The sequence below is a fragment of the Arachis hypogaea genome, chromosome 4 (genome assembly GCF_003086295.3).
Source record: "Arachis hypogaea cultivar Tifrunner chromosome 4, arahy.Tifrunner.gnm2.J5K5, whole genome shotgun sequence".
Taxonomy (NCBI): Eukaryota; Viridiplantae; Streptophyta; class Magnoliopsida; order Fabales; family Fabaceae; genus Arachis; species Arachis hypogaea.
The window spans coordinates 45,852,240-45,879,263 of NC_092039.1; the positions used below are offsets into that span (position 1 = coordinate 45,852,240).

At 37.8% G+C, this 27,024-nt stretch overlaps 1 protein-coding gene across 1 annotated transcript; it reads right to left on the reverse strand.

Moving 5' to 3' along the window:
- On the reverse strand, positions 1–26,954 carry LOC112796735 (tetraspanin-6). The gene is made up of 3 exons (XM_025839317.3): positions 26,240–26,954; positions 19,863–20,191; positions 1–395 (listed from the first exon to the last, which is right to left on the reverse strand). Exons 1-3 carry the CDS (start codon positions 26,729–26,731, stop codon positions 356–358), a joined length of 861 nt encoding a protein of 286 aa, XP_025695102.1. The 5' UTR covers positions 26,732–26,954; the 3' UTR covers positions 1–355.
- Positions 26,955–27,024: the final 70 nt, after the last annotated feature.

Here is a 27,024-nt window from a genome sequence, read left to right on the forward strand (position 1 = left end):
TCAAACACTCGAATAGTAAATATATTTCACATTACTTATAGAATTCAAACACCCCACTAGCATATATATATATATATATATATATATGGGGTAGCCCCTTAGGCAAGTCTCGTTGATATTTCAAGTAGACTACCTACTCAGAAATATTTTGATGTTGATAAACTATATTCCTAAGGAAGTAAAATCTTCTCTAATCCTCTAAATTATTATGGGTGTTGGACAAAACCTTACTAGTTCTGTTTTATTTTACTCGGTCAAGAAAAAAAAAAAAAAAAAACAGCATCATAGACATTATTACAAGAAAGCGCAGCCTAATCCAGCCCCCCTTGGACGCTAGCTAATTAGATATTATCATTTAGAAAAGCTGCTCCTTCTTGTCATACCACCATCTCCAACTGTAACAGGAAAAAAAAAAGGAAAAAAGCAGACCAAAAAGCATTGGTTAGCAGTCAAAAGATCAGAGCATCGTCATACATGCGGACTCCACTTTCAAATATTGTGTTGCAATTTTACCGCTCGCGTTTTACTCAAGAAAATAAAGCGTCCGTGGCAAAAGCAATATACAAAGAAGAGAATCTTTGGAGCAGTTCCAATCTCATTTTCTAAAGCATTTTGAAATATTTTTACTATCAAAAGAGTTATATTAGGTGACTTCACTTTTTTTATATTTTTCTTTAGGTGAAAAATCAAACTTATTTTTATATAAAGCTGATATGTAAGATCCAGAAAAATATTAACAAGATAACAACTTATTAATTAATTAAAAGTGAACTCTTAAAAGTTTAAAATTTATAATTTAAAAATTTATAGATAAAAATTTAACTCAAAAAATTATTTAGAGCGCAAAAATACAATTAATTATGAAAAAACATGCCTCAGTATTAAAATTAATTTTACAGGCTTAAGTCTGTCTCGTACTATGTATGAGAAAATTAAAGATATAGGAATAACCAGAAAAATGTTTATAATAAAAACTAGAACACTTATCTTTAAAATTTTGGTCCTAGGTGGGGCCAATAGGTAAAAAGACAAAAACGCCCCTCGCCCACTTAACCAAAAATATGATACACTCCCTCCCACCCTACTTCCAAAATTTCATTCATTTTTACATTGAGATAGACAGTCTCAAGAGTCAGAGGAGAAGACGGAAGAACCATAACACTATTCGCATACACATACAAATCCACTTTTCTTAAAAACCAGAGCTTCGATTGACAACCCATTTGCGGCCACGCGATCATCTTATCATCATCTTCGACTCTATATAACTTTTGCGATGAGTAATCACAAGAACCTTACCCTATTTCTTCATTTATTTCTGATTTTGCATTTTTGGTATGTGTTGATTGAAATTAGTGATTTTGATGCTTTAGGGGAAGCTCAGTCTCAATTTCTAGAGGAGTTTTGACCCAAGGTTATGTAGAACAAGGTAAGACAACTCTTTCTCCCTATATTCCCTAATTTTATGCAAAAGTCCTAGTGTAAAAAATTGAAATTTTGGTATAATTAGACTGAATAGAGTGATTGGTTGCTTGGCTTGAATTGGTACAGATTGGTTTCTTGGATTCGATTGATGAGGAGTCGGTGGATGCTTGGATTGGCCGAAAGGAAAGGATCAAGAAGTTGGAAATTGCCACTAACAAAAGTACGGGTTTTGGTTTCGGATAAACACTATATAACGCTATGTGAAAACCTAGGTTAGATGACCTTAAGATAGTGTTAAATTGATATGATTGGTGTTGTTGATGACATTGGCTTAGTGTGAATGTTTATGTTAGTTAATTATTAATTATTGAGTGAATTATATGATTTGGTGTGTTTTGAAGTTGGGTGATATAATGTTGAAATGAATTGTTGTAAGTGAAGTATGAAATTAGATTTGGATAATTGATTGATGTTTAATTAGGACTATATGATGATGGGATTAAGAAGTGATGTAATTTTGGAGGATTGAGATTTATAATTTTGTGTAAATAATAACATATGAAATTGAATCAAAAGTGGTTAATTGTTGAGTTTGGTGAAATTGTTAGGTTTGTTTAATGAGAAGTTAAATGATGACTTGGATGAGTTGTAAAGTGAAATGAATAAGATATGGTTTGAGTTTGAGCATTGAAATAAGCATTTGGTATTGTTTGGAAAGAAAAGGATTTGAAGAATGGAAATTATGGATGATGCAGAATTTTTGGTAAAATAGATATTTTTTGGCAAACTTCGACAGGTCATAACTTGGCACTCGTAGCTTGGAATTGAGAGAAATATATCTTTAATTATAACTGGAAATGAGTACTTTAAAATCGTTGAAAGATGGAGGAAAAATAATTTTTGTAGATAAAGTTATAGATGTTTGAAAATTGGTATTGAAAATTGAAAATTTCAGATTTTGCAGCATACTAGAAAATTCACCGGTGTGCGAGTGCACATGGATATACGTGTGCACCTGTCAGGGGCTAAATAAAACCATGTGCACATGCATAGGGTGGTGCGTATCCACTCGTCAGGGAAGGTTTTTGGGTCTGTGCGTGTGCACATAGCCAGTTTTTTCCAAAATGTTGCATTTTTACTGTTTAGCCTTTCCGACAAGCTTGTAATCCCCTGTAACCTCCATTTGTAGTATGATAACCATTTTTAAAGCTTTGAAAATATTGGAGGTGAATTAAATTGATTAATTCCTGTATAAAAACTTGGTTAACCGGATGAAAATATTCTGAGGATGGTTGTTCGTCCCGTCCACGCTGAGGATGGTGGCTTAGTCTCACTCACGGATTAATAAATTATAATTTACTAAATTGGCTAAGATTTTGACTCATGATAAAATATGATTATAACTGTGATTTGATAACTAAATTGGCATAGATGTGGGTTTGTCCCGCTTGCGTTATTGATAAGGCAAATGTGCCTAACAAGGATGGTGGTTCGTCCCACTTGTTCAGTGCTGCGGTGTAGATATAGGGATTGTGATTTTCTCCTACCGATATTCTTTCTATTTGTAAGTGTGACCAGGAATTCATTCCCTAAAATAGCTAGTCTCCAAGAGAAGGTGAATAGGGGACCCTTCCTGCGAGATGTGAACAAGGCACTCTCCCTGCGAGTTTATTTTTTATGCTTATCCATGAAACATTTACCTCTTGGGATGCCTGCTAGAAAGACAATATCTGGGTGAGCTACCGGATGTGTTGGGTCTGGCAGTTTAACCGACGCGTGAGCTCACGGTCAATAGGACAGGCATGCATCATGTGCATTTGTTTGCTATTGTTTGAGTGTGCATAATTGTTTTGGTTATCCTAGAGATAGTTACAGAGTTGAGACTAGAGATAGTTACAGAGTTGAGAATTTAGCAAAATTTAGCCTTATGTGTATTATTGAAAACCCTAGACTTGAACTTCGGTGGTGTTGGAGATTAGGATTACCTAGAGGGTTCATATTTCTTTATATAGTCTTTATTTGGAACTATTACCTTACTGAAAATCTTCGAGTTCTCATTTGTCGTGGATTTACTATTTTTTAGATATAGGACGTGATGCACCTTGCTGAGAGGGTGGGATTCTATATGGAAGCGAAGAAGACTTTTTGGGACTTCTTTTGGCTTTCTAGAATTCTCTCTATTTTTGATACTTTATTGTATATATTTTGTATATCCCTCATGGAGTCTTTTATTTGGAGAGACAGGATATCTATTTTGTATACTTTCTGGTATTATAATATTCTAGTTGGCTTTTTCTTCGCAGGTCGAGACTAGTAACTATTATATATCCTTTTCCAAACTTCTGTGTGTGTGTGTGTGTGTGTTTGTGTGTGTGTGTGTGTGTGTGTGTGTGTGTGTGTGTGTATTGCTTTTGTATACGACATTTTCTTGCTTTACCGTTTTACGAGTGTGGTTACGGCTATCAATGTTTAGTTTTCTTCACAGGCTCCTAGTTATATCTTTATTCTTTTATTATTATGTATGAAATCTTTCTTTTAGGTTTTGTAATGCCTCACTACCTTTGATTTATGACTATAGCATAAAGTTTTGTGTGGTAGGATATTACATGATATATATCATTTAACAATTTTCAACTATTAATATTACATAAATATAACTGTAGATAAGTTTACATATTTTTTATCTGATTGAGTATTTTAATATATGTACTAGACTTCGTTGGTACGGGTTGAGGGAAGGATCAAGGATTAGCCAGCCTTAGTGATGACGTGATCGTACCTTTGAAGTGGCGAAGGCTGGTACCTGCAAAGACACTCCGACACTCAAGTCAGAATGAATCTAAGAGGTATAGGTGTGAATTAGGAGTGTCTAACATTCCTGAAGGATCCATTGACTCCCTTTATATAGTTTTTCTTGTTATCTTATCTTATCTTGTTGGTTAAGATAAGGGAGATATTTCAATTTGAATGTTTGTTATTGGTTCCCAGCATTCTGGCCAGTTTAGGCTGTAGGATAACTTGGGTTTCGGGTCCGGTTCATCGTTGTGATGTTTAGGGCCCAAATGCCAAGACCGAAATAGTTGCCCCGTAGTGTGAGAGCAAGTGTATGCTTGGTCTCATTGCTAGCTGATCAGTTCAGTTCCTTGCTATTCATAAGGTCGTGTTACCGTTGTCAGAGTGCGGACTATTTCTACGTTTGTCCATTGTGTTTCCTGATAGTGAGCTTTGTCTATTACATTTTCCAAGGCATCATAATAATGCATAATAGGAAAGAGAGAGAGAGAGAGAGAGAGAGAGAGAGAGAGATGGATTTTTGCCTTTTTTTTCATGAACACCCCTAGTCCTTCTATATTTCAATTTAAAATTTAGGAGTTTTTTGCTTCAATATCCCTGTAACTGTCCTTTCTCCCCCATGTTCCTCATATCTTCCTTTCTGACATTTTTCTGGTCTCTAGTACTATTGATTGGATTGACCATTATTGGTTGTTGCATTTTTGCTCTGCTAGTTTCTTCTCTTGCTGATTCCAGAACAAGTTAGTGCCTTTTCTTTGTTTTTCATGCTTTGTTGATTTAGTTTTTGTTCTACATTATTTTTTTTAGGTTTCCTTCATGTGATGGTAGAGGAAATATGGGGATGTCATTGTGCTGTTAAGGTTTGGGATTTACGGGATTTGGTAAATTTTTGACGTAGTTTTGATATAGGAAGGGATCTTCTTGTTTTTCTGTGTTTTTGGGAATGGGCTGACAGTAGTGCCCCTGTTTGGATATAGGTATGGTACGACAGATAAGAGTTTAGGGTAATCCGAGTCCGAGTTTCCTAGCTGGAGGTGTACTGGATCGTTACCGTTGGGTGACGTTCGATGTGTTAGGTACACCCTCCCGGTTAGATGAGAGGGACCTTCAGCGACTTTGAGATGAGGGGGCCGTGTTGGGAGGACGTGAGGCAGAGCAACAATATGAGCTTGTGCTCATTGGTTAAAATGAGAGAGTGTGCTACCTAAATCTGGACTCCCCCAGGTTCCCAATGGATATGGGTGTACAAACCTTTGTTTACCAAGATGGGGTTCAGTTGCCTTTCTTTGAGTTTGTCATGACCTTTCTGAATCATGTTTCCATAGCGCTGTCTCAACTACATGATGCATGAGCATCATGAGTAGTTTTTGAGTTGTTGAGGTCTTTTGATGATTGTAGATAGCATTGGATAAAGATTTGGTAAGACTTAAGAACGTGAAAAGCCAAAATGGTCAATCTCTAGACTCTTGGTGTCTAGCGCGGTACTAGTGACGCTCAACGCCGCTAAAGGAGCCACACAAATGTACCCTCTGGACCCTTGGCGTTTAACGCTTCACTAGCGGCGTTTAGTGCCACTCATGCCCAAACCTTCATTCTCCACTCTGGACCTGCAGTGTCTAGTGCGGCATCATCGGCCTTCAGTGCCATTCCACACTTACCTTCACTAATTGAATCCAACATGGCGCCCAGCGCCACCTCTCTCTGGTTCGTTCAATTTTTGTTTACACACATTAGGATTTTGAATTTTCAGCAGCATGAGCAACTAAAACCATCATTGTTAAGGTTAGGAGCTCTATTTATTTTGATGGATTATATCACTGTTCCCCTATTTTTATTAATGCACTGATATTTTATTTATGACTTGAGTTTCGTTCTTCATCTTAAGAGTTATAGTGTATTGGAAAATAACTTTAATCTGAATTAAATTCCTGGAAAGGTTAATTTTTAGAATTAAGCTAGAAACTCTTTCTCATGATTCTTTAACTGTCCGAACTTAATTTGATAAGTGACATAAAATCAATTACGGTTGGTTCTTAAGAATTGTGTGGCCTTTAAACTAGAAATTGTATTTAATCTCTTAACACAATTAATTATTCAAGGGATCGGGGTTTGATTACTTAGGGTTTGCCATGAATTATATCTCTGCATGACCAAAGTAGATAGCAATAATTGTTGATCTTGAAACATAAATATCTCTGGCACCTTAACTTTACTCATCATATTACCTCTCTACACGTTTACAATTGCTTTCAATTTACATTCCATATTTTAATAGTAAAGATTTAAAGAACTCTCTTTTGATTGTCTAACTAGAATAATCATTTAACCACCACTTGCTTAGTCCATTAATTTTCGTGGGAACGACAACCCACTCATGTGGTATTACTTGGTACGACTCGGTATACATGTCGTTAGTAATTGTGGAAAGTCCGCGTCAAGTTTTTGTTCAATGCCATCTGATGCACTACAACCCATACCTGAGAAATCCTCGTAATTACTACATCCAAACAGTTGGGTGGCTATCCGTACCTTTGAATTGGTGTGTGAATTTTTGCAGATACCGGCTCAGGTTAAAGTCTTTTTATTTTTCTTTCTGTGCACCATTCCACATAAGGAAGGGATACATCGAAAAGGAATATTTCTTTCCGTGCTCAGCCAAACCACCGGATCTTTGACTTGTTTGAAGATTCATTCTATGGTTTTAAGGCGGAGTATTTCTAGGTCCGTCCGGTCCAAGGTCATTGCCCTTTTTGGTTATCCCAGGAGGGGGGGCGCCGAATTTTCCCATATTGGAATTTTGTGGCTGGGGCTTCTATCTCACGAAGATAACTTATGAGGGCCTCTCTTCTGAGAATAAGGATATCACCTATGTTTTAATAGTGATATTTGGGGATACAGCATTGAATCCTCGGTATGTCTTCGGGAGTCTCGAGGTAGGTAGGTCGTATGTTGGTAGGTTCATTTTTAGTCTTTATGCATCTGTCTCCCATTTTGGTGGGTTCATTTCTAGACTTTATGCAAGGTCCAACCCCCATGTAAAAATATTAGCAACTCATTTATGTTACATTGTTTTGGCTTTACTTTCATTTAGTTTTTAATTTTGTTTGTTTTACTTGGATAAGCTTTCGTATTACTCAACTGCTTTCACTTGATAATCTTGTTTATGCCTATGTCTATCACCACTATGTCTTTTCTTTGTTGCTTGAGGACAAGCAATCATTCTAAGTTTGGTGTTGGAGGATATATTCCACATAGCCTAAAAGATGATGAAGAGAAAGGCAGTGAGAACTAAGGTTGTTTCCTTCCTTTTTAATTATATGCATTTGTCTCAGTTTACTCTATCCTAGATAATGCATTTAAATTTTCTATTTGTTAAGTACATGTCATTACTTGTTCATCACAACCCACAATTATAATTATACTTGTTCTTGAATGTTAGTAAAGAGTCTTGTGCTAAGAAAGAAACAATGGATTGATCATATAGAGATCATGACAATTTGAGTTTGGAAAGCCAAACTAACTGAATTATTCAACACTTACTGAGCCAAATTGCTTGAGGCCTTAATCTAGAGGACTATTATGGGGTCCTTATCATCGAGAAAGCTTTGGAGAAGCAAAATATAATGAATAATAATTAACAAAAAGGGATTGAAAGAGAGGCCAAAGGCTCTGAGTACCTCTGACTAAAGGAATCAAAAGAAAAATGAGCTCAAAGAGCCCTCCTAAGTCAAGTGCTTGTGATCTTATGTATCAAGCAACAGCCTAAAAATAAAGCATTTAGAGTCACAGCTATGTTCAAAGGTGCAAACTACCCTCCCCCCAAAAGAAAAAAAGAGAAGCCAAAGGCTCTGAGCACCATTAATGGGGAATGTTGAAAGAAAAATAAGCTCAAATAGACCCCAATCAAGTGATTGTGGTGTTTATGTTTCAAGCAAAAGCTTGAAAATAAAGCATTTAGAGTCACGGCTAGGCTCAAGGTACAAAGCATCCAATAAAAGATAAAAAAGGAAAATGTGCAAAGAAAGTAAATAAGCTTGCTTTAAGGTGATGATTCAAGGAAGCATTCCATAATCTAATCCGGATAGAGATCTTCAAAGATTATAACCATTTGTGTTGAATTGTGCATAAGTGAAATGGCTAACTGAAATCATTTGAATTGCTACCATTCACCCTTGAATTTTAAGTTGTAAGGTTTTGAAGATTAAGGCATGATTCTTTGCTTGCTTGACGATAAGCAAGAGCTTAAGTTTGGTGTTGTGATGCATGTGTATCATGTTATGTTTTTCTATGCTTTTCATATAAGAAATAAATGCATAATGCTTAATTATAGACTGCTTTGGTGCTTAAGTTGGATATTGCTTTGATCTTTTGATTTGATAAATTTTGTAGGAAATAATAGAAAAAGAATTAAAATGCACAAAACAAGCTCAAAAGAAAAAAAGAGAAAGTTTTTGGAGCACTTTAAAGCTTAGAACACACGTTGGAACCTTTGCCCACGCTTTTTAAATCGTGGCCCATGAAGAGAAGACCCCTAGAAGTGCAATAAAGTAGCGTTCCACACGCCAGGGAGAATGGGCGTGTAGAATGGAAACACCTTCGATATGGGACTCATGCGTATGCATGCCTCAAGCATACGCACAACACCTGAAAAATGTGGATTTGTACGTACTCATGCCTCATGCGTACACGCAAAAGCTGGAACACAAGGGCTCATGTGTAATCATACTGCGTTCATACGCACGATTGAAGATTTTTGTCATAGTCATGCGTACGCACGTCCCAGTGAACAGTGGGCGTTCCACATGCTAGGAAGAACGGGCATTTGTGCTTTACACGCCGTCGACCTTTAAGGGAAGGCTTCTATTTGGCAATATATATGGGCGTTGCCACACTTTGGGCGTGTCACACGCAATATTTTACCTCCTAGAACCTTGTTTGATTGAGTGGCGTTCCGCATGCCGCAGCCGGGTATTAGACAATGGGCTAAGTTTCCAGAAGACTATTCAAAGATCCCATTTGGGCGTTTTACACGCCACAACCAGGGTGTGTCACACGCCAAGAGAGAAAGAGCTCCAGGGACCATAGAAGAGTGGCCTTTCACACGCCACATGTTGGCGTTCCACATGCCGAACATGGAAGACCTCCCAGGGAAGAGAAGATGGGCGTTTTACACACCCAAGGGTGGCATTACACGCCAAAAGGGCCAGCTCCAGGAAAGAATAGCATTATGCATGAAAAGCGTGGCATTTACATGAAAAGTGTGCCATACACATATGGGTGTTTCACTTGCTCTCTTTGGCCCATTTTCTATAAGCCTTGTTTGCAACACTCAAAGCCAATTCAAGATGAAAATTTGGGACCATAGAAGATATAAAGTTAAAGAATTAATGCGGAAGAATAGATTCGATTTGTTTTGTTTTTGAATTTAAGTTTGAATTTAATAATTAGGTTTTATTTTCTTTAGTATAAAAAGGTCCTAAAAATACTTTGAGGAGACCATCAGACCTTTTGCCATTTTTTGATATTTTGTTTCCTCCTTGGTTAAGGTTAAGAGCCCTGTTCATCTTTTAATGGATTATTAATCTAAGTATTTAATTTCATATGAGGGTTATGATTTGATTTAATTCATGATTGAGTTTTCGTTCTTCATCCTTAAAGATTTATAATTGTTGGAAAATATTCTAACTCTGTCTTGGATTCTAAATATTGTTTTGGAAAAAATTAATATGTGAATTAGCTTGAAAAGTCTTTCACACTACTTTTTTATTTCACTAGGAATAGGTTCAAAGAGTGTGCGACACTTTGTGAGTTTCAATTGTTAGGACTAGCTTGAATACATGACATATAATTCAACCTAAGGACTATTTTTGAATCTTACGTGAAATTGAATCAGAATTGTGCTTCACCACTTTTTCTTAAGCAATTGACTAAGGAATTAGCGGTTAATTGAGTTAAAGAAAAAATGAATTACCAAGGAATTGGAATTTGATTATTTATGATTTGTCATGATTAATCTTTGGATACCTCATATAAATAAACATAAGGATTGTTTTCCTAAACAGTGAACATCTTTGACACCTTAACTATCTTTATCATCTTATTTTCTTAATGAATTTTAGTTTGCTTTTGATAAATTTTCTATTTTCATGCTATTTACAATTGAAACACTTATTTTTGATTGCCTGGATAGAATAATCAATTGACCATTGTTTGCTTAATCCATTAATTCTCGTGGGATTGATACTCACTGACTGTGAGTTATTACTTGGTACGACCCGGTGCACATGCCTGTAGTTTGTGGTTTGTAAAGTCCACACCAATGGCTCTTCACAATCGACGCCTCCTATAGATTTTATTCCCAGCTCTCAGGCGGTCTCTCAAGAAATTGTTCAAAAGGGGACTGCTGGAGATGATGATATCCAAGAGATTCTGATCTTGGAGCCCAACAAGAAGAGTAAGAGGCCTGCCAAGAGAGGTAATTTAGAGGGTATTAACACAGGTGTGGTTGCCTTCTGTGTGACTAATCACTCCTTTGATGCTACCAGCTTTATTAATCAACACTTCCTGCCTAGCATAGATGAATACTTCAAGGTTTGTGATCTTTTCAATCAGGCTAAGTCGGTATACCATGTTCCCCCTCAAATGGCTGCTATCATCTGAAGGGCCGAACTAATGCTTTTGCAGACTTTCCTTCTGGATGAGAAACTTCATCAGGCTCAGGCAGAGCTTAGCACTCTAAAGGGGCAACTGGAGACATCCAAAACTGCAAGGGCAAAGGCAGCTAAGAAACCTGAGGATGCGAGCTTTGAGATCCTGCGCTTGTTAGAATGGGAAATTGAGATTATGTCCCAGGTGGCTAAGGAGAAGAAGTTGGCAACCAATGCTGAGAGTGCTGCTGCCGTAGCCCGTTCCAAAGTTTATGCCGTGAGGGTCGAGGTGGAGGGTTTGAAGCAGCAAAATGCCGAACTTCTAGCTAATGCGAGGGCGGCCACCTCGGCTTCCGAGGAAGCTTTGAAAGCTTAGCTCCAAGTGTTGGCTCCGGGCATGGATGTGTCTGTTATAGGAGCTTTTCGGACTATAAAGAACGGGCAGATTATAGATCTTGAGTAACTTGGTTTTAAGTTTTGTGAAACAATTTCTTAACTTTGTAAGCCGTTTGTGCGACATATATACATTGCTTTGGTGGCCTTTCCTTGGCCATTTTGTTATGAACTATTTGTGGGCCTCTTGGTGGGCCAAATTGCATGCTTATTTGATTTGTTTGTATATTGATTTTGTTGGCCTTGGGAGTGATTGGTCCCCCGGGTGGCCATTTTGTTCGTACCATTTGTTCGAGTAAAAACATAAAAACTTAAAAGAGATTATTTGAATGAATAACCATTTTATTAAAAGTTGGGCCTCATAAAAACCCCCCGTTGTCTTTTGGGTAGGAAAGAGTTCCTGAAAAAATGTTTTGAGCATGAACATGAAAACGGAAAAGTAAAACAAAACAAAGGAAATATGAAAACTCCAAAGAAACCTTAAATTTTGCTAAAGTTATCAACTCACTGAAGATCGCCTATGAGTAGTGATGCAGATACATCATTGCCTATTTTTAGTTGTTATTTTAATAGATTTTAGTTTAGTTTTCATACAAATTCTGTTAATAAATAAGTAATAGCATGAAATATCTCTACATTTAGTAAAATCTCAAGCAAAGGTGCAATTTTAGCTAATATACAAGGTAAATATGATGAAATAGATAATACTAAGTGAAGTTATAATTTGGAGTATTATTAGCACACTTACTGGAAAAACGTTAATGACAACGTTAGCATGATAACGCCGGTAATAACATTGAATAACCAATTTGAAATTCTGTGAATTGGCACACTCCAAGGGGAGTGGGTCTTCGGACCCTTCCCCTCATACACTCTTCTCCTCTTCCTCTTCCTCTTCCTTTCTTTCTTTGTAATAGTTTAGTTTAATCTTTAATTTTCAGTTATGAATCTTTAGTTTTCATTTCATTTATGAATCTTTAATTTTCATCCTTACTTTCATGAACTTTAATTTTCATTTGAGAGTAATGACCACTTAACTCCCTATGCATTTGGGAAAGGAGCTCTATCTTAAGTTTTGATTGAATTGATGTTCATTTCTTCTTCTCAATCTGCTTGTTGTAGCCAAAAGATAACTTCCGTGCTTAATTGATCTATTCACCTCGGAAGGGGGTTTAGATCATTGAATTTCTATGTGAGCCTCGGAAGGGGAATCATACAAATTAGTTTGGAGCTCTATCTCTCATAACTCTCTTGATCAATACATTCGGGATGAATTGAGATCCTGAGAACTTGTGTGGCTTATGGATTTGAGAATAGAGCTTCACCTCTTCTCACGAATAATTAGATCAAGGAATTGGCAATTGTTTGGGTTAAGAAAAATTGTGTAAGGATGGATACATAGAATAACCTTTTATTTTTTTGATACTCATATAAAGCAGAAGATATTTTAGCCATTTGCATCAAGCTCAGACTTCCTTCTTGCATATGTGCTTCTCCGGATGCACATACTAGAATAAGAGGTAAAAGTTGATTGCCAGCATGTTCGACCAAACGGGTTATTTTCTCGCCTACTACAGATCCCATACTACCCCCCATAAACTGAAAATCCATGATCCCAATTGCTACAGGAATCCCGTTTACAAAGGAATTGGGATTCAATTATTACAATCCGCCATCGCTTACTTCATATGATTGAGGTTGAGATCCATTGATTCATGAAGAATTAACATCTCCAATCCCTTATGTTTCCATCTATATTTTTCGTCATTTACTTTCTTGCACTTTACTTTATTGCACTTACTATCTTGTACTCTCCTCCTTGCAATTTACTTTTCTGTCTCTTTTACTTTCTACCACCTTATTGTCAGCACCTTAATTCTTTGCACTTTATTTTCTTGCACTGCCTACTCCTTGCGATTTAGTTTCCAACACTTTATTTTTCTGCACTTTACATCTCTTGTCACTTACTGTTCTTACACTTTATTGCCTTCATTTACTTTTCTGTCATTTACATTTCATGCTTGTTCATCACTTTTATATGTTTGTCTGACTAAAATAATCAACTCACTATTGATTGCTTAATCCTTTAATCCCTGTAGGATCGACCTCACTCTTGTGAGTTTTACTACTTGATACAACCTGGTGCACTTGCCGTGGTTCAAACGGAGAATAAATTTTTCCGTATCAAGTTTTTGGCGTTGTTGCCAGGGATTAATTGTGATTGACAATCTACCAGTGGTTGATTACCTAGATTAGACATTTTTTTAGTATTTTATCATGTTCATTTAATTACCTTTGTTCTTTACTTTCTATGGTCCTTAACTATTTGTATTAATGCCTCACCAAGAAGCCCTTGTTCGTGACATATCTTGCTCTTGGTGATTGTGCTATTAATACAATAGTTTGTTTTACTTAGCCTTCTTTCAAATAAATTGGTATATGATCGCACTCTAAATTTGGTGTTGCCTTGAAATAATTTGTTTCCAATCTTTTCAGGGTACTTTCATCAATTCTAAGTGAAAGTGTCACATTAAGTTTGGTGTGCCACTTATTTTTTTTTGCAATGTATCTTGCAACACCACTTATTTGTGCAATCATAATGTCTCTGCTTCTTTGGCCCGCATTGTCATCTTTAACCAAACTTGCTTAAATTCATGCATTACTTATATTTTGTTTCTGTTTGACATTGATGATTAATCACAACCCCAGCATCACTATTCCTACTTGTTGCTTGCCGGCAAAGCACTCATTCTAAGATGGTGATTGGAGGGAGAAAATCTGCGAGAAAGGACAATAAAAGTGAAGATGAATTACAAGGTTGTAAAGTCCCTTGTCTCCTTATTTCCTCCCAGTATATTTAATTGCAATCATGAATGTCTCTTGTTTTGAAGTTCAGGCTCTGCCCCTATTCTGTTTAGTTTCTTCTAGCTTAATAATAAGCATGACTCACTATCTCTCATTGCACCTTGCTTTTGCATTTGCTTGCACCCATTACACTTAAAAATACAACAAAGAAATCATTCTTTTAAAGGGAAAGTGTTGAAGAATTTTATCAGTTTTGAGGCAAGCTAAAGATTAAGAGAAGTGGAGGTTCTAATTGTGTGATTGAGCATTGAAGTTTCATGTTTGTGAAAACTTGCATGGGAGCTCATAGAAAGGAATTGAAGTTTAGAGAAGTGTTATGGAAATTCTCAAAAATCTATTGATCCAAGAAGCAGTAAAAAAAAAGAATAAGCCCAAGGCTCTGAGCATCAATTACTAGAAAAAAAAAAGATACAAGAACTCAAAGAGTTATTGTCCTAGTTAAATGCTTGTGGTGGATTTGTGTCAAAGAGTGAGGCCTGAGCAAGTAAATCCTAAGTGGTGATTCAACACCTAATACCTTAACCCAACTGGGTTGGGAGTATTGATTGAAAGCTTATCATAAAGGGCCGCTTTGAGACATGACACCTAGAGTCGAGGCAAAGATGAATAAGTGCTGCTTCAAGGTGATAATCTATAAAGAGAACTCCATAACACCATCTAATGACACTCATAAGATCTAAGACTTCCAAGATGTAAGGACTAGTGAGCACTGGATTCCTTGCATAAGCATACAATTTGAGTTCACCCCACCATCACTTAGTCACTTCACTCACTGAGGCATCATAAGCAATTCTTTAGCACATTCCCATAAAATGAATTCTTTGTGTATTATTCTATTCTTGCTTGGGGACAAGTAAGGTTTAAGTTTGGTGTTGTGATACGGGTGCATCATTGCCTATTTTTAGTTGTTATTTTAATAGATTTTAGGTTAGTTTTCATACAAACTCTGTTGATAAATAAGTAATAGCATGAAATATCTCTGCATTTAGTAAAATCTCAAGCATATGTGCAAGTTTAGCTAATATACAAGGTAAATATGATGAAATAGATAACACTAAGTGAAGTTATGATTTTGAGTATTATTAGCACACTTAGTATATTAAGATCATCTTGTATATTACTTTGATGCACTTATTTATTTGATGATAGACAAAGCAGAAGCGGAGGAAAGCAAGGAGGTGGTACCAACGTTGGCTTACTAACGCCAGTACCAATGTTGGTCAAGAGAGAAGGGAGCGTTAATGGGCAACGTAAGCACACCAATGCCAGTGCTAACATTGTGCCCAAGGTCACTATGCCAAGGCCATCAACGTTAGTTTGCATGTTGGTGAACCAACGTTAGTGTGCACATTAGTGAGCCAACGTTGCCACACTAACATCTTCGACAAAAGCATGAAAAATCGGCGGTGACGCATACGCGTGGGGTGATGTGTACGCGTAAGGGTGAAAATTGACAAGCAACGCGTGCGCATGGGCGATGCGCACGCGTGAGGAGAGCATTAACACACTAACACTATGTCACTAATGCCAAAAATAAAGGTCACGCGTACGCATTGGCGACGCATACGCGTTACATGGCCAAAAACAGCGTTGACGCGTATGCGTAGACGACGCGTACGCTTCACTGGAAAAATGTTAATGACAACGTTAGCATGATAACACCAGTAATAACGTTGGTTAACGTGGCTATTAACGCCAGAAAGGGCCTGGGGGCAATTTCTCAGTGTTAGCAACACCAATAACGGCCCCCGATAACGTGAATCCACCCCTGGAGCGTGCATTCACTTTTAAAGCAAACAGAGCCTATTAATCTCACTCAATCAAAGGCACAAGAAGCATCTAGAATAGGAATTTTTATTCAATTGTAATTTACTTTTCATTTCAATTTGTATTCTAGGGAAGCCTATATATAGCATTAGTTTTCATAGAGCTGCACCACCACAGAAGGGATAGGGAGAGAGTGAAGACCAATTCGAAATTCTGTGAATTGGCACACTCCAAGGGGAGTGGGTCTTCGGGCTCCTCCCCCCATACACTCTTCTCCTCTTCCTCTTCTTTTCTTTCTTTGTAATAGTTTAGTTTAATCTTTAACTTTCAGTTATGAATCTTTAGTTTTCATTTCAGTTGTGAATCTTTAATTTTCATCTTTACTTTCATGCACTTTAATTTTCATTTGAGGGCAATGACCACTTAACTCCCTATGCATTTGGGAAAGGAGCTCTGTCTTAAGTTTTGATTAAATTGATGTTCATTTTTCTCAATACGCTTATTGTAGCCAAGAGATAACTTCCATGCTTAATTGATCTATTCACCTCGGAAGGGGGTTTAGATCATTGAATTTCTATGTAAGCCTTGGAAGGGGAATCATAGAAACTAGTTTGGAGCTCTATCTCTCATAACTCTCTTGATCAATACATTCAGGATGAATTGAGATCCTGAGAACTTGTGTGGCTTATGGATTTGAGAATAGAGCTTCACCTCTTCTCATGAACAATTAGATCAAGGAATTGGCAACTGTTTGTGTTAAGAGAAATTAGGTCAACAAGAATTGGGATTCAATTATTGCAATCCGTCATCGCTTACTTCATATGATTAGGGTTGAGATCCATTGATTCATGAAGAATTAACATCTCCAATCCCTTATGGTTTCCATCTTTATTTTTCGTCATTTACTTTCTTGCACTTTACTTTATTGCACTTACTCTCTTGTACTCTCCTCCTTGCAATTTACTTTTTCGGCTCTTTTACTTTCTAGCACCTTATTGTCAGCACCTTAATTCCTTGCACTTTATTTTCTTGCACTACTTACTCTTTGCGATTTAGTTTCCAGCACTTTGTTTTTCTGCACTTTACATCTCTTGTCACTTATTGTTCTTGCACTCTATTGCCTTCATTTACCTTTCTGTCATTTATATTTCATGCTTGTTCATCACTTCTATATGTTCGTCTGACTAGAATAATCAACTCACTATTGATTGCGTTATCCTTTAATTCCTGCGGGATTGACCTCACTCTTGTGAGTTTTACTACTTGATACGACTCGGTGCACTTGCCGGTAGTTAAAACGGAGAATAAATTTTTCCGTAACAAGTAGTAGCTCCGTATATTTGCGGCATTCCATGTTCTCAGTTGCTTGGTGCCGTTAAGTCGTTCCAACTTGTAAGCTCCCTTTCCTATTACGGACTTAAGTCGGTAGGGTCCCTCCAAATTGGGAGTTAGCTTTCCCAAGATGGGAGGGCCTATGTCGTTGCTCACAAGACCGAATCTCCTTGCTTGTAATCTTGTTTTACCATGTCTCGGTCATACCTCAGACTTACTTTCTATTTTAAAGCTAGTTCTCATAGGTGGGCTATGCTTCTGACTTCATCCATGAGGTCCTACTCTGCGTCCTCATCATGTGCTCCTATGGTCCTTAGAGGGCTGGGCTCTTTAACCTCGACAGGGATGACGGATTCTAGGCCAAATGTCATCCTAAAGGGGTTCGGCTAAGGTTTGGGGCAATGTTCGATATGACCAAAGTATAGAACCAAGCCGACCCAAAGACCTTTGGCTTCGTTTAGTCTTTTCTTGAGTCCTTTCAAGATGATCGTGTTGGCCGCCTCTATTTGGCCATTAGTTTATGGGTGTTCCACTGAGCTAAACTTCTGTGAGATGTCGAGTCCCTCTAGGAACTCCCTGAAGCATTTGTCTGCAAACTGGGTCCCATTATTTGAGATCACAATCTCTGTGATCCCAAACCAGGTTATGACTTGTCTCTAAAAAAATTTCCAAAAGAATCTCTTGGCATTGAATGGCGGTGATTGTAGGTAGTTGCTTCAACTTCAATCCACTTGGTGTAGTAGTCAATGGCAACTATGAGAATTCTGAGTTGCCCGGGAGATGTGGAAAAGGGGCCTATGAGGTCGATTCCCCAGGTTTTGAAGGGACATTCTGTCGTTATCATGCTGAGCTGATGAGGGGCTGCTTGATGGAGGTTGGCGTGCACTTGACATTGCCTGCAGCTTTTGACTAGTTGGAGGGTATCTCTGATAACGGTGATGATAGTAGGCCAGAAGTACCCAACTCAGATAATTTTTTGAGCTAGGGTTTTGCCTTTGACGTGGTGGCCACAACATCGTTCGTGAATTTCACAAAGTATGTAGTCTGTCTCACCGGGTTCTGTACACAAAAGAAGGGGTTGGGATAGTCCTCGCTTATATAATCGTCCCGCTATTGTGGTGTACTTTGTGGCTTCCCACTTCACATGTTTTGCCTCCTTAGGGTCCCCGGGTATATCCTTGGTGGTAAGGTACTCGAAGATCAGGGAGGTCCATGAGTGCTGATTGGACAAGGGCAGGTTTGTGGAGGAAGTGGCGGCGACGGAAGGTTCTTTGATGACTTCTTGGATTAGAGAGCAGTTTCCCAAGACTGACTTGGTGCTTGTTAGCTTTGAGAGTAGGTCATCTCCTTAACTTTGGATAAATACCTTTAGTAGGGGTCCCGTGTTTGGTAATCCCCATTTATTTGGAACTAACTACCTAGGAGTCACTGCAAACCTCCAGTGTTTTTGTACCAACTTTCTTAGCCAGCGTTAATCCAGCTAAAAGGGCTTCATATTTTGCTAATTATTGGAGATTGGAAATTCGCATCGAATCAACTGTTCGATAGTAATCTCATTCTCATTTTCTAATATTATTCTCGCTCCGCTGGAGCTGCTGTTCGACGAGAATAATATTATAAAACGAGCCTTGATTCGAATAACAGCTCCAGCGGAGCGAAAAATCTGCCACAGAATGAGTCTAAGCTATATAGGTGTAAATTAGGAGTGTCTAACGTATCTAAGGAAGTCCTTGACTCCCTTTATATAATTTGTCTTATATCTTCTTGACTAAGATAAGGGAGGTATTTGAAATTGAATGTTAGTTATTGGTTCCCGACTTTCTAGCCTATTTGGGTCGTATGGATGACTTAGGTTTAGAGTCCAGTTCGTCATTGGACCGTTTGAGACCACAAATGCAAGGACCGAAACAATATGTAAATCGATCATTTGATGATATGTTAAAAGAAATATTCTAATTACAATTAAATAGCCGTCCTTGAATGAACAAAGATATTACTGACCCAAAAAGAAATTAAAAATTTGGCAATTTTTTCACTAAAATATAATTTCAAAAATCACAAAAGTTTGACATAATTAAGTGCTTATTTGGGCGTCATTATCTTGATTAAAAAAATCTTTTTTGAATAAAAAAATATCTTTTTTATTTTTTATCGTGTTTGGCAAATTTCTAATAATAAAAGTAAAAACACTAAAAAAATAAAAAAAACATCGTTTTTGAGAAGGTATAATTTACATCTTTTTTTAAAAGATTTAAAAAAAAGATGTTTTTCATGTAATAAATAAACGAAAAAGTACTTTTATATTATTATACCCAAACATAATTGATAGATAAAAATATCTTTTTGTATGAAATATCCAAACATAAAATTACTTTTATTTTTTTATAAAAATTTTTTAAAAAAGATAACTCAAAAAAAGATCTTTTTTAAAAAACTCACCCAAACAAATTCTAACCTCTAACTTTAGGGAGCTTTGGAAGCCATGAGCATAGCACCCAAGAATTTATAAAATATCTCAAGACCGGTGGGGGGGGGGGTTTCAAAATTGTTGTTTACTTGTTAAATTTGGTTTCGTGCTAATAATATCTCTATGTAAAAGGGATTTATTCTTTTTTTTATTTGAAATAAAAAATAACTCACCAATAGTAATCCCATCTGGGTCTAACTTTGGTCATGCGGTTGTGGCCATGAGGATAATCACTTTCAGCTCTTCTGGCGTTTCGGAAAGCACAGCAACCAATGGAATAAATACAAATGAGGAACACAAGCACCACAACGTTCAGAACTGATATCTTGTGCCAATCTCTTCTGATGTTTTCAAGCACCCCAGCCTTGCACGAATCGCATTCGTAGCATAGCATTGTTGGGGCGCTGTTCCAACGATAGCAATCAGATTGTTGAGCAACCACTATTGTGTCCGGGTTGTAGTAATTGGTATTGCATGATGTTGGTGGATTACAGCATCCAGACTGCAGTCAAACATATAACTTATTATTGGATTCTCTTATGTTTAGACAACAAATCAAAAGGAGTAGATATAAACCTTTTTTTTTTTTTTGATTTTTTTTTTTTTTTGAATTGGGCCTGCAAACCAAAATGGACCAAGGACTGAAACAGAACGTGGAGAGGAAGACGAGCTGGGCCAGGCATTTCCTCGTGGATCCGGGTCAAAGAAACTGGGCAGGGAGAACCCTCAGCATCTACACGGATCTGATCCAGGTCCATCGATCCCCAGCGCTGCAGGGTTGAGAAACGTCGAAGCTAGCTCTGCCAGGGATGTGCTTCTTGCGACCGGCTGCGCGACGCTTACCCTGGGAGATCCGGTGGATAGCCAGGATGTCTTCCATGCCTGTGCGTCGAAGATAGGAGAGCCTGAACGGCCGGGCACCGCTGACCACTATCCTGGCAAGAGATCAGAGGGACGAGGCCACCCGGAGGTTCTGGACGCCGATGGAGGGTCTGACGGAATGGTGGTCCGACGACGTCCGGTTGATGTTGATGCCGAACCGGAAGTGGACAGTCTCACTAAGGAGGGAACCAGCTGGTTTGGCCAAGGATGCCAACATGTACTGAGCCAGGAAGAGAAGAGCGAATTGGAAGAAGGTAAAGACGAAGCTATGGGTCAAGGGAATTTGAAGGACTGGAATAATGGGGATGCGGGTTCCGAGACAGAACCTGAACACGCACCACCTGATGCTGAGCAGAGGGATTCACAGGCAGAACAGTTAATAGAGAATAAGGAAACGTTGAAGCTAGCAGTGGAGTCAGGTGCAGTTTTCTATGACGATGAGGAAGATCTTATGGCGATTCTACAAAGTCAGAATGAAGTAATTGCAGCAAAAAGAAAACTGGCAAAACAGAAGGAGAAAGCTAGAAGAAGCAGGCCCAAACGACATAGCAAGGTGTGTAAGAACTATTTTAAATGATTTATAGTTGCTGGAATGTTAGAGGACTAGGAGGGAATGGAAAGTGGTGTATGGTGAAAGATTTGAAGAAAAAATATAGATTGAATATGCTAGGCTTGATTGAAACCAAAAAGGAGGCTGTGTCTAGGTTTGATGTAACTCGTCTGTGGGGTTGTGATACGGTGGATTGGGAGTGTGTGGAGTCTGTTGGTGCATCGGGTGGTTTGCTGTTAATGTGGGATAATTATCTATTTACAAGACTGAATTGCTTTAAAGGGGACGGCTGGCTGTGCGTGGAGGGTGTTCTGACAAAAAACAATTTCAAATGTGTTTTCTGCTTGATATATGGTGCACATGTTAGGAGTGAAAAACTGGTAATGTGGGAGGAGTTAAGTTACATGGTGGGTCTTTGTCAGGTTCCGTTTTGCTTCATGGGAGATTTCAATGAGATACTACATTTGGAAGAAAGGAAAGGGGCTACTAGTCTACCGGCATCTGTGGAGGATTTTAAGGATTGGGTACAAGATCTGCAGTTAGTTGATTTACCATTAACTGACCGAAAGTTTACATGGTTTCGGGGTCAATCTTGTAGCCGCATTGACAGGGTCCTGGTCAGTTTGGAGTGGCTTGAGGAGTTCCCAGACACTCGATTGAAAGGAGGACCACGAGGCCTATCAGATCATTGTCCTTTGATTCTAGAAGACTCTAGAATCGGTGCGGGCCCAAGACCGTTTCGCAGTTTGGATTCTTGGTTTACACATGAGGGATTTCTGAAATTGGTAAAGGATGAGTGGAGGAAACTGGGAGACGACATGTTTACAAACAAGCTGAAGGCGTTGACAGTACCGCTCAGGAGATGGCATACGGATAAGTTTGGGGATATGGATAACAGAATAAAGAAGTTTGAGGAGGAGATCAAGAAGATTGATGACAAGGTCAGTGCTGGTAGTTATGATGGAACAATGGAGGCTAGACGTAAGGCATTGGTGACTTGTTGTGCGAAGTGGTATGTCAGAAAAGAGGTGCATTGGAAGCAGATGTCCAGATCCAAGCATGCTAGAGATATGGACAGGAACACTAGATACTTCCATAACTTAGCTTCGGCAAGGAGGAGGAACAACAGAATAGATTCTTTAATGATTAATGGGAGGATGGTACGGAATCAGGCTAGAATAAAGTCTAAGATTGTGGGCTTTTATAAAGATCTTTATAGACAGGAGCATGCCCCTTTGATTGGGATCCGTGAGGGGCTGGTTAAGCAGATTACTGGAGAAGAGGCAGCAATGTTAGAGGAGATGCCATCGTCAGATGAAGTACGAGAGGCAGTCTGGGATTGCGAGTCCAGTAAAGCTCCAGGTAGTGATGGCTACAATATGAATTTTATCAAGAAATGCTGGGATGAGCTTGGTCAGGAGTTTACTGCAGCTGTGTTGAACTTTTTTCAGAATGCTAAGTTACCAGCAGATGCTAATGTTACTTGGGTGGCGCTAGCACCAAAATTTGTGGGAGCCAAGGAGATCAAAGACTTAAGACCGATTAGTATGGTTGGATGTGTCTATAAGGTAATATCTAAAGTGCTGGTAAGAAGAATGCGATCAGTGATGCCGCATCTAGTGGGAGAGACTCAATCTGCTTTTGTAAAGGGTCGCAAGATACATGATGGTGCTCTCATTGCTTGTGAGACAGTTCACTGGCTTAAGCTGCGGAAGAAGCAAGCGGCAATAGTTAAATTGGACTTCCAGAAAGCCTATGACAGAGTGAGATGGAGCTTTGTGGATGTAGTGCTTCAGAAGATGGGTTTTGGTAGTAGATGGAGGACCTGGGTGAAGGAGTGTGTGACTACAGCATCTATGTCAATTTTGATCAATGGGTCACCGACCAAGCCGTTCAAGATGGAGAGGGGCCTCAGGCAAGGCGACCCTCTCTCCCCCTTCCTGTTTGTTCTCGTTGTTGACGTTCTGCACAGGATGGTGGGGGAGGCAGTTAGAAATAGCAGAATATCTCCACTACTGGTGGGAATGGATAATGTGGAATTGTCGCATCTCCAATTTGCAGACGATACCATTCTATTTTGTCCTCAGGAAACGGAAACGCTAGTGAACTACAAGAGGCTCCTGCGTTGTTTTGAGCTAATGTCTGGCCTAAGTATCAACTTTGAAAAATCGAGCCTAATTTCAGTCAATTGTGAGAAGGAATGGGTGACGAATATGTGTGGCCTATTGGGTTGTGGAGAAGCGGTGTTACCTGTTAGATACTTAGGGATTCCTCTTGGTGCTAATCCTCGATTGGTGAAGACTTGGAAACCTATCATAGACAAGGTTGAAGACAGGCTGAGTTTATGGAAAGCTAAATCCCTCAACAAAGCGGGTAAGTTGGTCCTTATAAAATCTGTCCTCAATAGCTTGCCGGTTTACTACTTAAGCTTGTATAAAATGCCAAAGGGAGTTGCAGATAGGATTATTGGGCTCCAAAGAAGGTTCCTGTGGAGTAAAGAAGATGGGAATAATGGGATACCAATGGTGAAATGGGAGGTAGTTCAGGCTCCGAAAAAACTAGGAGGTTTGGGGGTGGGAGATGCTCTAATTAGGAATGCAGCACTATTGTTCAAATGGTGGTGGCGTTTTTCAAAGGAGGACTGTCCGCTTTGGAAAAAGATTGTCTGCTCTTGTAATCAGTTGGACCCAACTGTAATGTTATCAAACCAACCTGTGCAACCAAGAGGGGGGCCGTGGAAAGATATATGCCAGTTTAATATAAAGGACCAACAGGTAAGAGATATGATGATCAGGGGTCTGTCGATGGAGGTGGGAAATGGCAGAAACATTCGCTTTTGGGAGGATGCGTGGTTACAAGATGGCTCCTTGAAAGAATGTTTTCCAAGACTCTTCTCGGTTTCAAATCAACAAGGATCCGTAATAGGGGACTGTGGGTTCTGGGATGGGCTACAGTGGGTGTGGAACTTCCAATGGAGGAGGGAACTCTTCCAATGGGAGTTAGAGTTGCTAAATCAATTACATGACCGGTTAAGGGACGTGAGGTTATCACTTGATAGAGAGGATTCAGTGAGTTGGAAATTTGATAAAAATGGAGTGTTTTCTACTAATTCTTTTGTGCAGGTGCTACATAATGAGACGCTCCCAGCAGACATCACAAGATACAACTTCACAAGCTCCATATGGACAGGATTGGTTCCACCAAGAGTTGAACTCTTTGCTTGGTTTGTGCTAATAGGAAGGGTAAATACGAAGGAGAGGCTGAGCAGACTTGGAATTATTAATCATCATGACAACATTTGTGTTTTGTGTAAAAAGAATATAGAATTTGTTCATCATTTATTTTTTGCATGTGAGTTCACGTGGCAGGTATGGTGTGCTTGGCTGACATTTTCTAATAGAGCGTGGGTCGTCCCAGGAACCACTAAAGAGTTCTATGAGAGCTGGATTGAAGCAACAGGTGGGAAGTCAGAGCAAAGAAAATGGCTGATAGGATTTTGTGCGGTTCTTTGGAACATCTGGCTGGAGCGAAATAGCAGAGTCTTCCAGCAGGTAGAGACAAGTGTTGAAGGAATTAAGATCATGTCCTTCTTGAGCTACAAGGAGTGGTGTGGAGTTGATCCGTTTGGTTGTTGATGGCAATGCCGGAGATGACAACGGATACCAGCTTTTCAGTTATGTCTGTGTTTATTTGGTTATCTTAGTTCCTTTGCTCCACTTTACTGTGTTGAGCCTCTTTTGTTCAAAAAAAAAAACCTTTTTTTTTTTAGTAAATATTCAAGTTGATCTTCAAAAAATTTGATATTAGACACTTTGATCTCCAATAAGTTTTTTTTTTTATAAATTCTCAAAAATTACTTTTATCAAACAAATTAATCTCTTTATTATTTTAGAAAGGAGTTAATTTGTCTTATAGCAATATATTTTAGGATTTTATTTGTCTATAATAAAAGCTTTTAGGAACGTATTATTTGTTCGATGCATATATTAAAAAATTGATGATTCAAGGTGAGCAAAAGATCAATTTGTTCTGCCAAAATAATTTTTGGGAATTTTTAAAGAATAAAATTTATTGGAGACTAAATGTAGAATCTAAACTTTATTATGAATTAATTTGGATGAAACTTTTTTTTTTTTTACATCAAGTATATAATCCCAATAAAACATCTATATTGGCTTTTGATGTTGGTATAACAATTTTTTCCAGTTTGGAATATAATTTTTTTTATATTTTCCTTTTGATTGACTTGTTTCATCAAACGAAAATATATCATAGGCTAAAATAATAATGTTAAAATAATGGTAAGGCTTATGACAAACTTTTGAACATTTTAGGATTAAGACTAAATTTTTATGCAAGGACTAAAGCTAAAAGTTACATATTTTACATGAATTTAAAATTTGTTAAAACTTTATTTTTCATGAATTAGACAACAAAGCAAAAAGAATAGCTACAAAAATGGGAATCAGTTTTTGATGTTACTGTCATTTTTTTCTGGTTTAGAATATAAATTTCACTACATATCTAAATTTTTTTATGAATCAAGTCCAATTAAATTAAACAATAAAATTTAAATTAATACTAGCTATAATTAATTTTTGTTATATTAGACTAACTTAGTTAGACTTAGTTAACAAAAAGAATTGGATGTATAGTATTATTCAAATTCTTTTATAAATTTTGTTTTGATTAACTACTTTCATCAAATGAAAATATATGTTAGGCTAAAATAATAATGTTAAGTTAACGGTAAGGCTTAGGACAAAAAAATTAAATCTTTTAGGACTAAGACTAAAACTAAGAGTTACATATTGTACATGAAATTAAAATTAAATTTAATTTTAATATAGTCTTAATGTGGATCAGTTTTACATATATAGTCGTATTAGAAAAAATAACTATTTTTATATGATCATGTGAATAATTATTTAAAAGAATGAACATAATTAAATAAATATGTAAAATATTTTAGAAATTCGTATCTTCAATGTCTTTTCTATTAATATTATTCTTTTCGAACATATATAAAAAAACTCAAACTAATGAAATTTCAATTTCAAAATTTGAATCCACAAAATATATGATATAAAAAAAAAAAAAAAAAAACTACCAGTGTACCTGTATGGGAGTCATATCCCTCTTTATATAATCAAAAGAGGTCCAAGAAGCAATCTTGGCACAAGTATTAGACCCCAAAATACACCCTCTAATAGTGCTCCAATATTGGGGATCCTTAACCCTACTCCTTAACCATGGTGAATAACCCCCAAGATGGTACTCCTTATACACCCTTCCAGGAACTTGAACTCCACCACCCTCGCCAGTCACAACGAACCCAAATATGGTCAAACCAAAGAGTGCGGCCATTAGGAGCAACATGATCGCCAAGTAAATCCATAGTGCCCAAGCCACATGAAAACACGAACCTATGAACCCTGCAAGTGAAATCACAAGCACAACAAAGCCTATAACCAGAAGTGGGGTCTGCAGGAAATTCTCACACGTTGTTGTGCTCCTTGCCATCCATAGACCTGCACCGATTATGGGTATTGATGATAAGAGTGTGAAGAAGTTCAAGAACCCAATCACTGTGTTGCTGAATCGTTGCATCTCATAATCACTTTTTCCTTCTCTCTGTATTGATGATGGTTTCCTAGTTAGTTATGTTTTGTATTCAGAGTTTTTTTTTTATTCCCTTCAAAAAGCTAAGGGATGTCCTTGCATATGTTAAGCTTTTGGAATTTTAAAAGAAGGGTAAAGTACGTTCAAACTCCGCAGTTTCCCGAAATTACATATAGTACCCCACTAGTTGAGCCACATACTCTCATTCTATGTTTGGTTGGAGAAAATAATGAGAGGAAATAAAATGAAGGAAAAAAAAATCAATAAAAAATAATATTTTT

What these genes read in the sequence shown, in the direction of transcription:
- LOC112796735 (XM_025839317.3), bottom strand. Translation starts at nt 26,731, where the DNA reads ATGCAACGATTCAGCAACACAGTGATTGGGTTCTTGAACTTCTTCACA. An exon ending in GGGATATGACTCCCATACAG is followed by an intron (nt 20,192 to 26,239) that starts GTACACTGGTAG and finishes GTTTGACTGCAG; the next exon opens with TCTGGATGCTGTAATCCACC. An exon ending in CCCAGATGGGATTACTATTG is followed by an intron (nt 396 to 19,862) that starts GTGAGTTATTTT and finishes TTCCTGTTACAG; the next exon opens with TTGGAGATGGTGGTATGACA.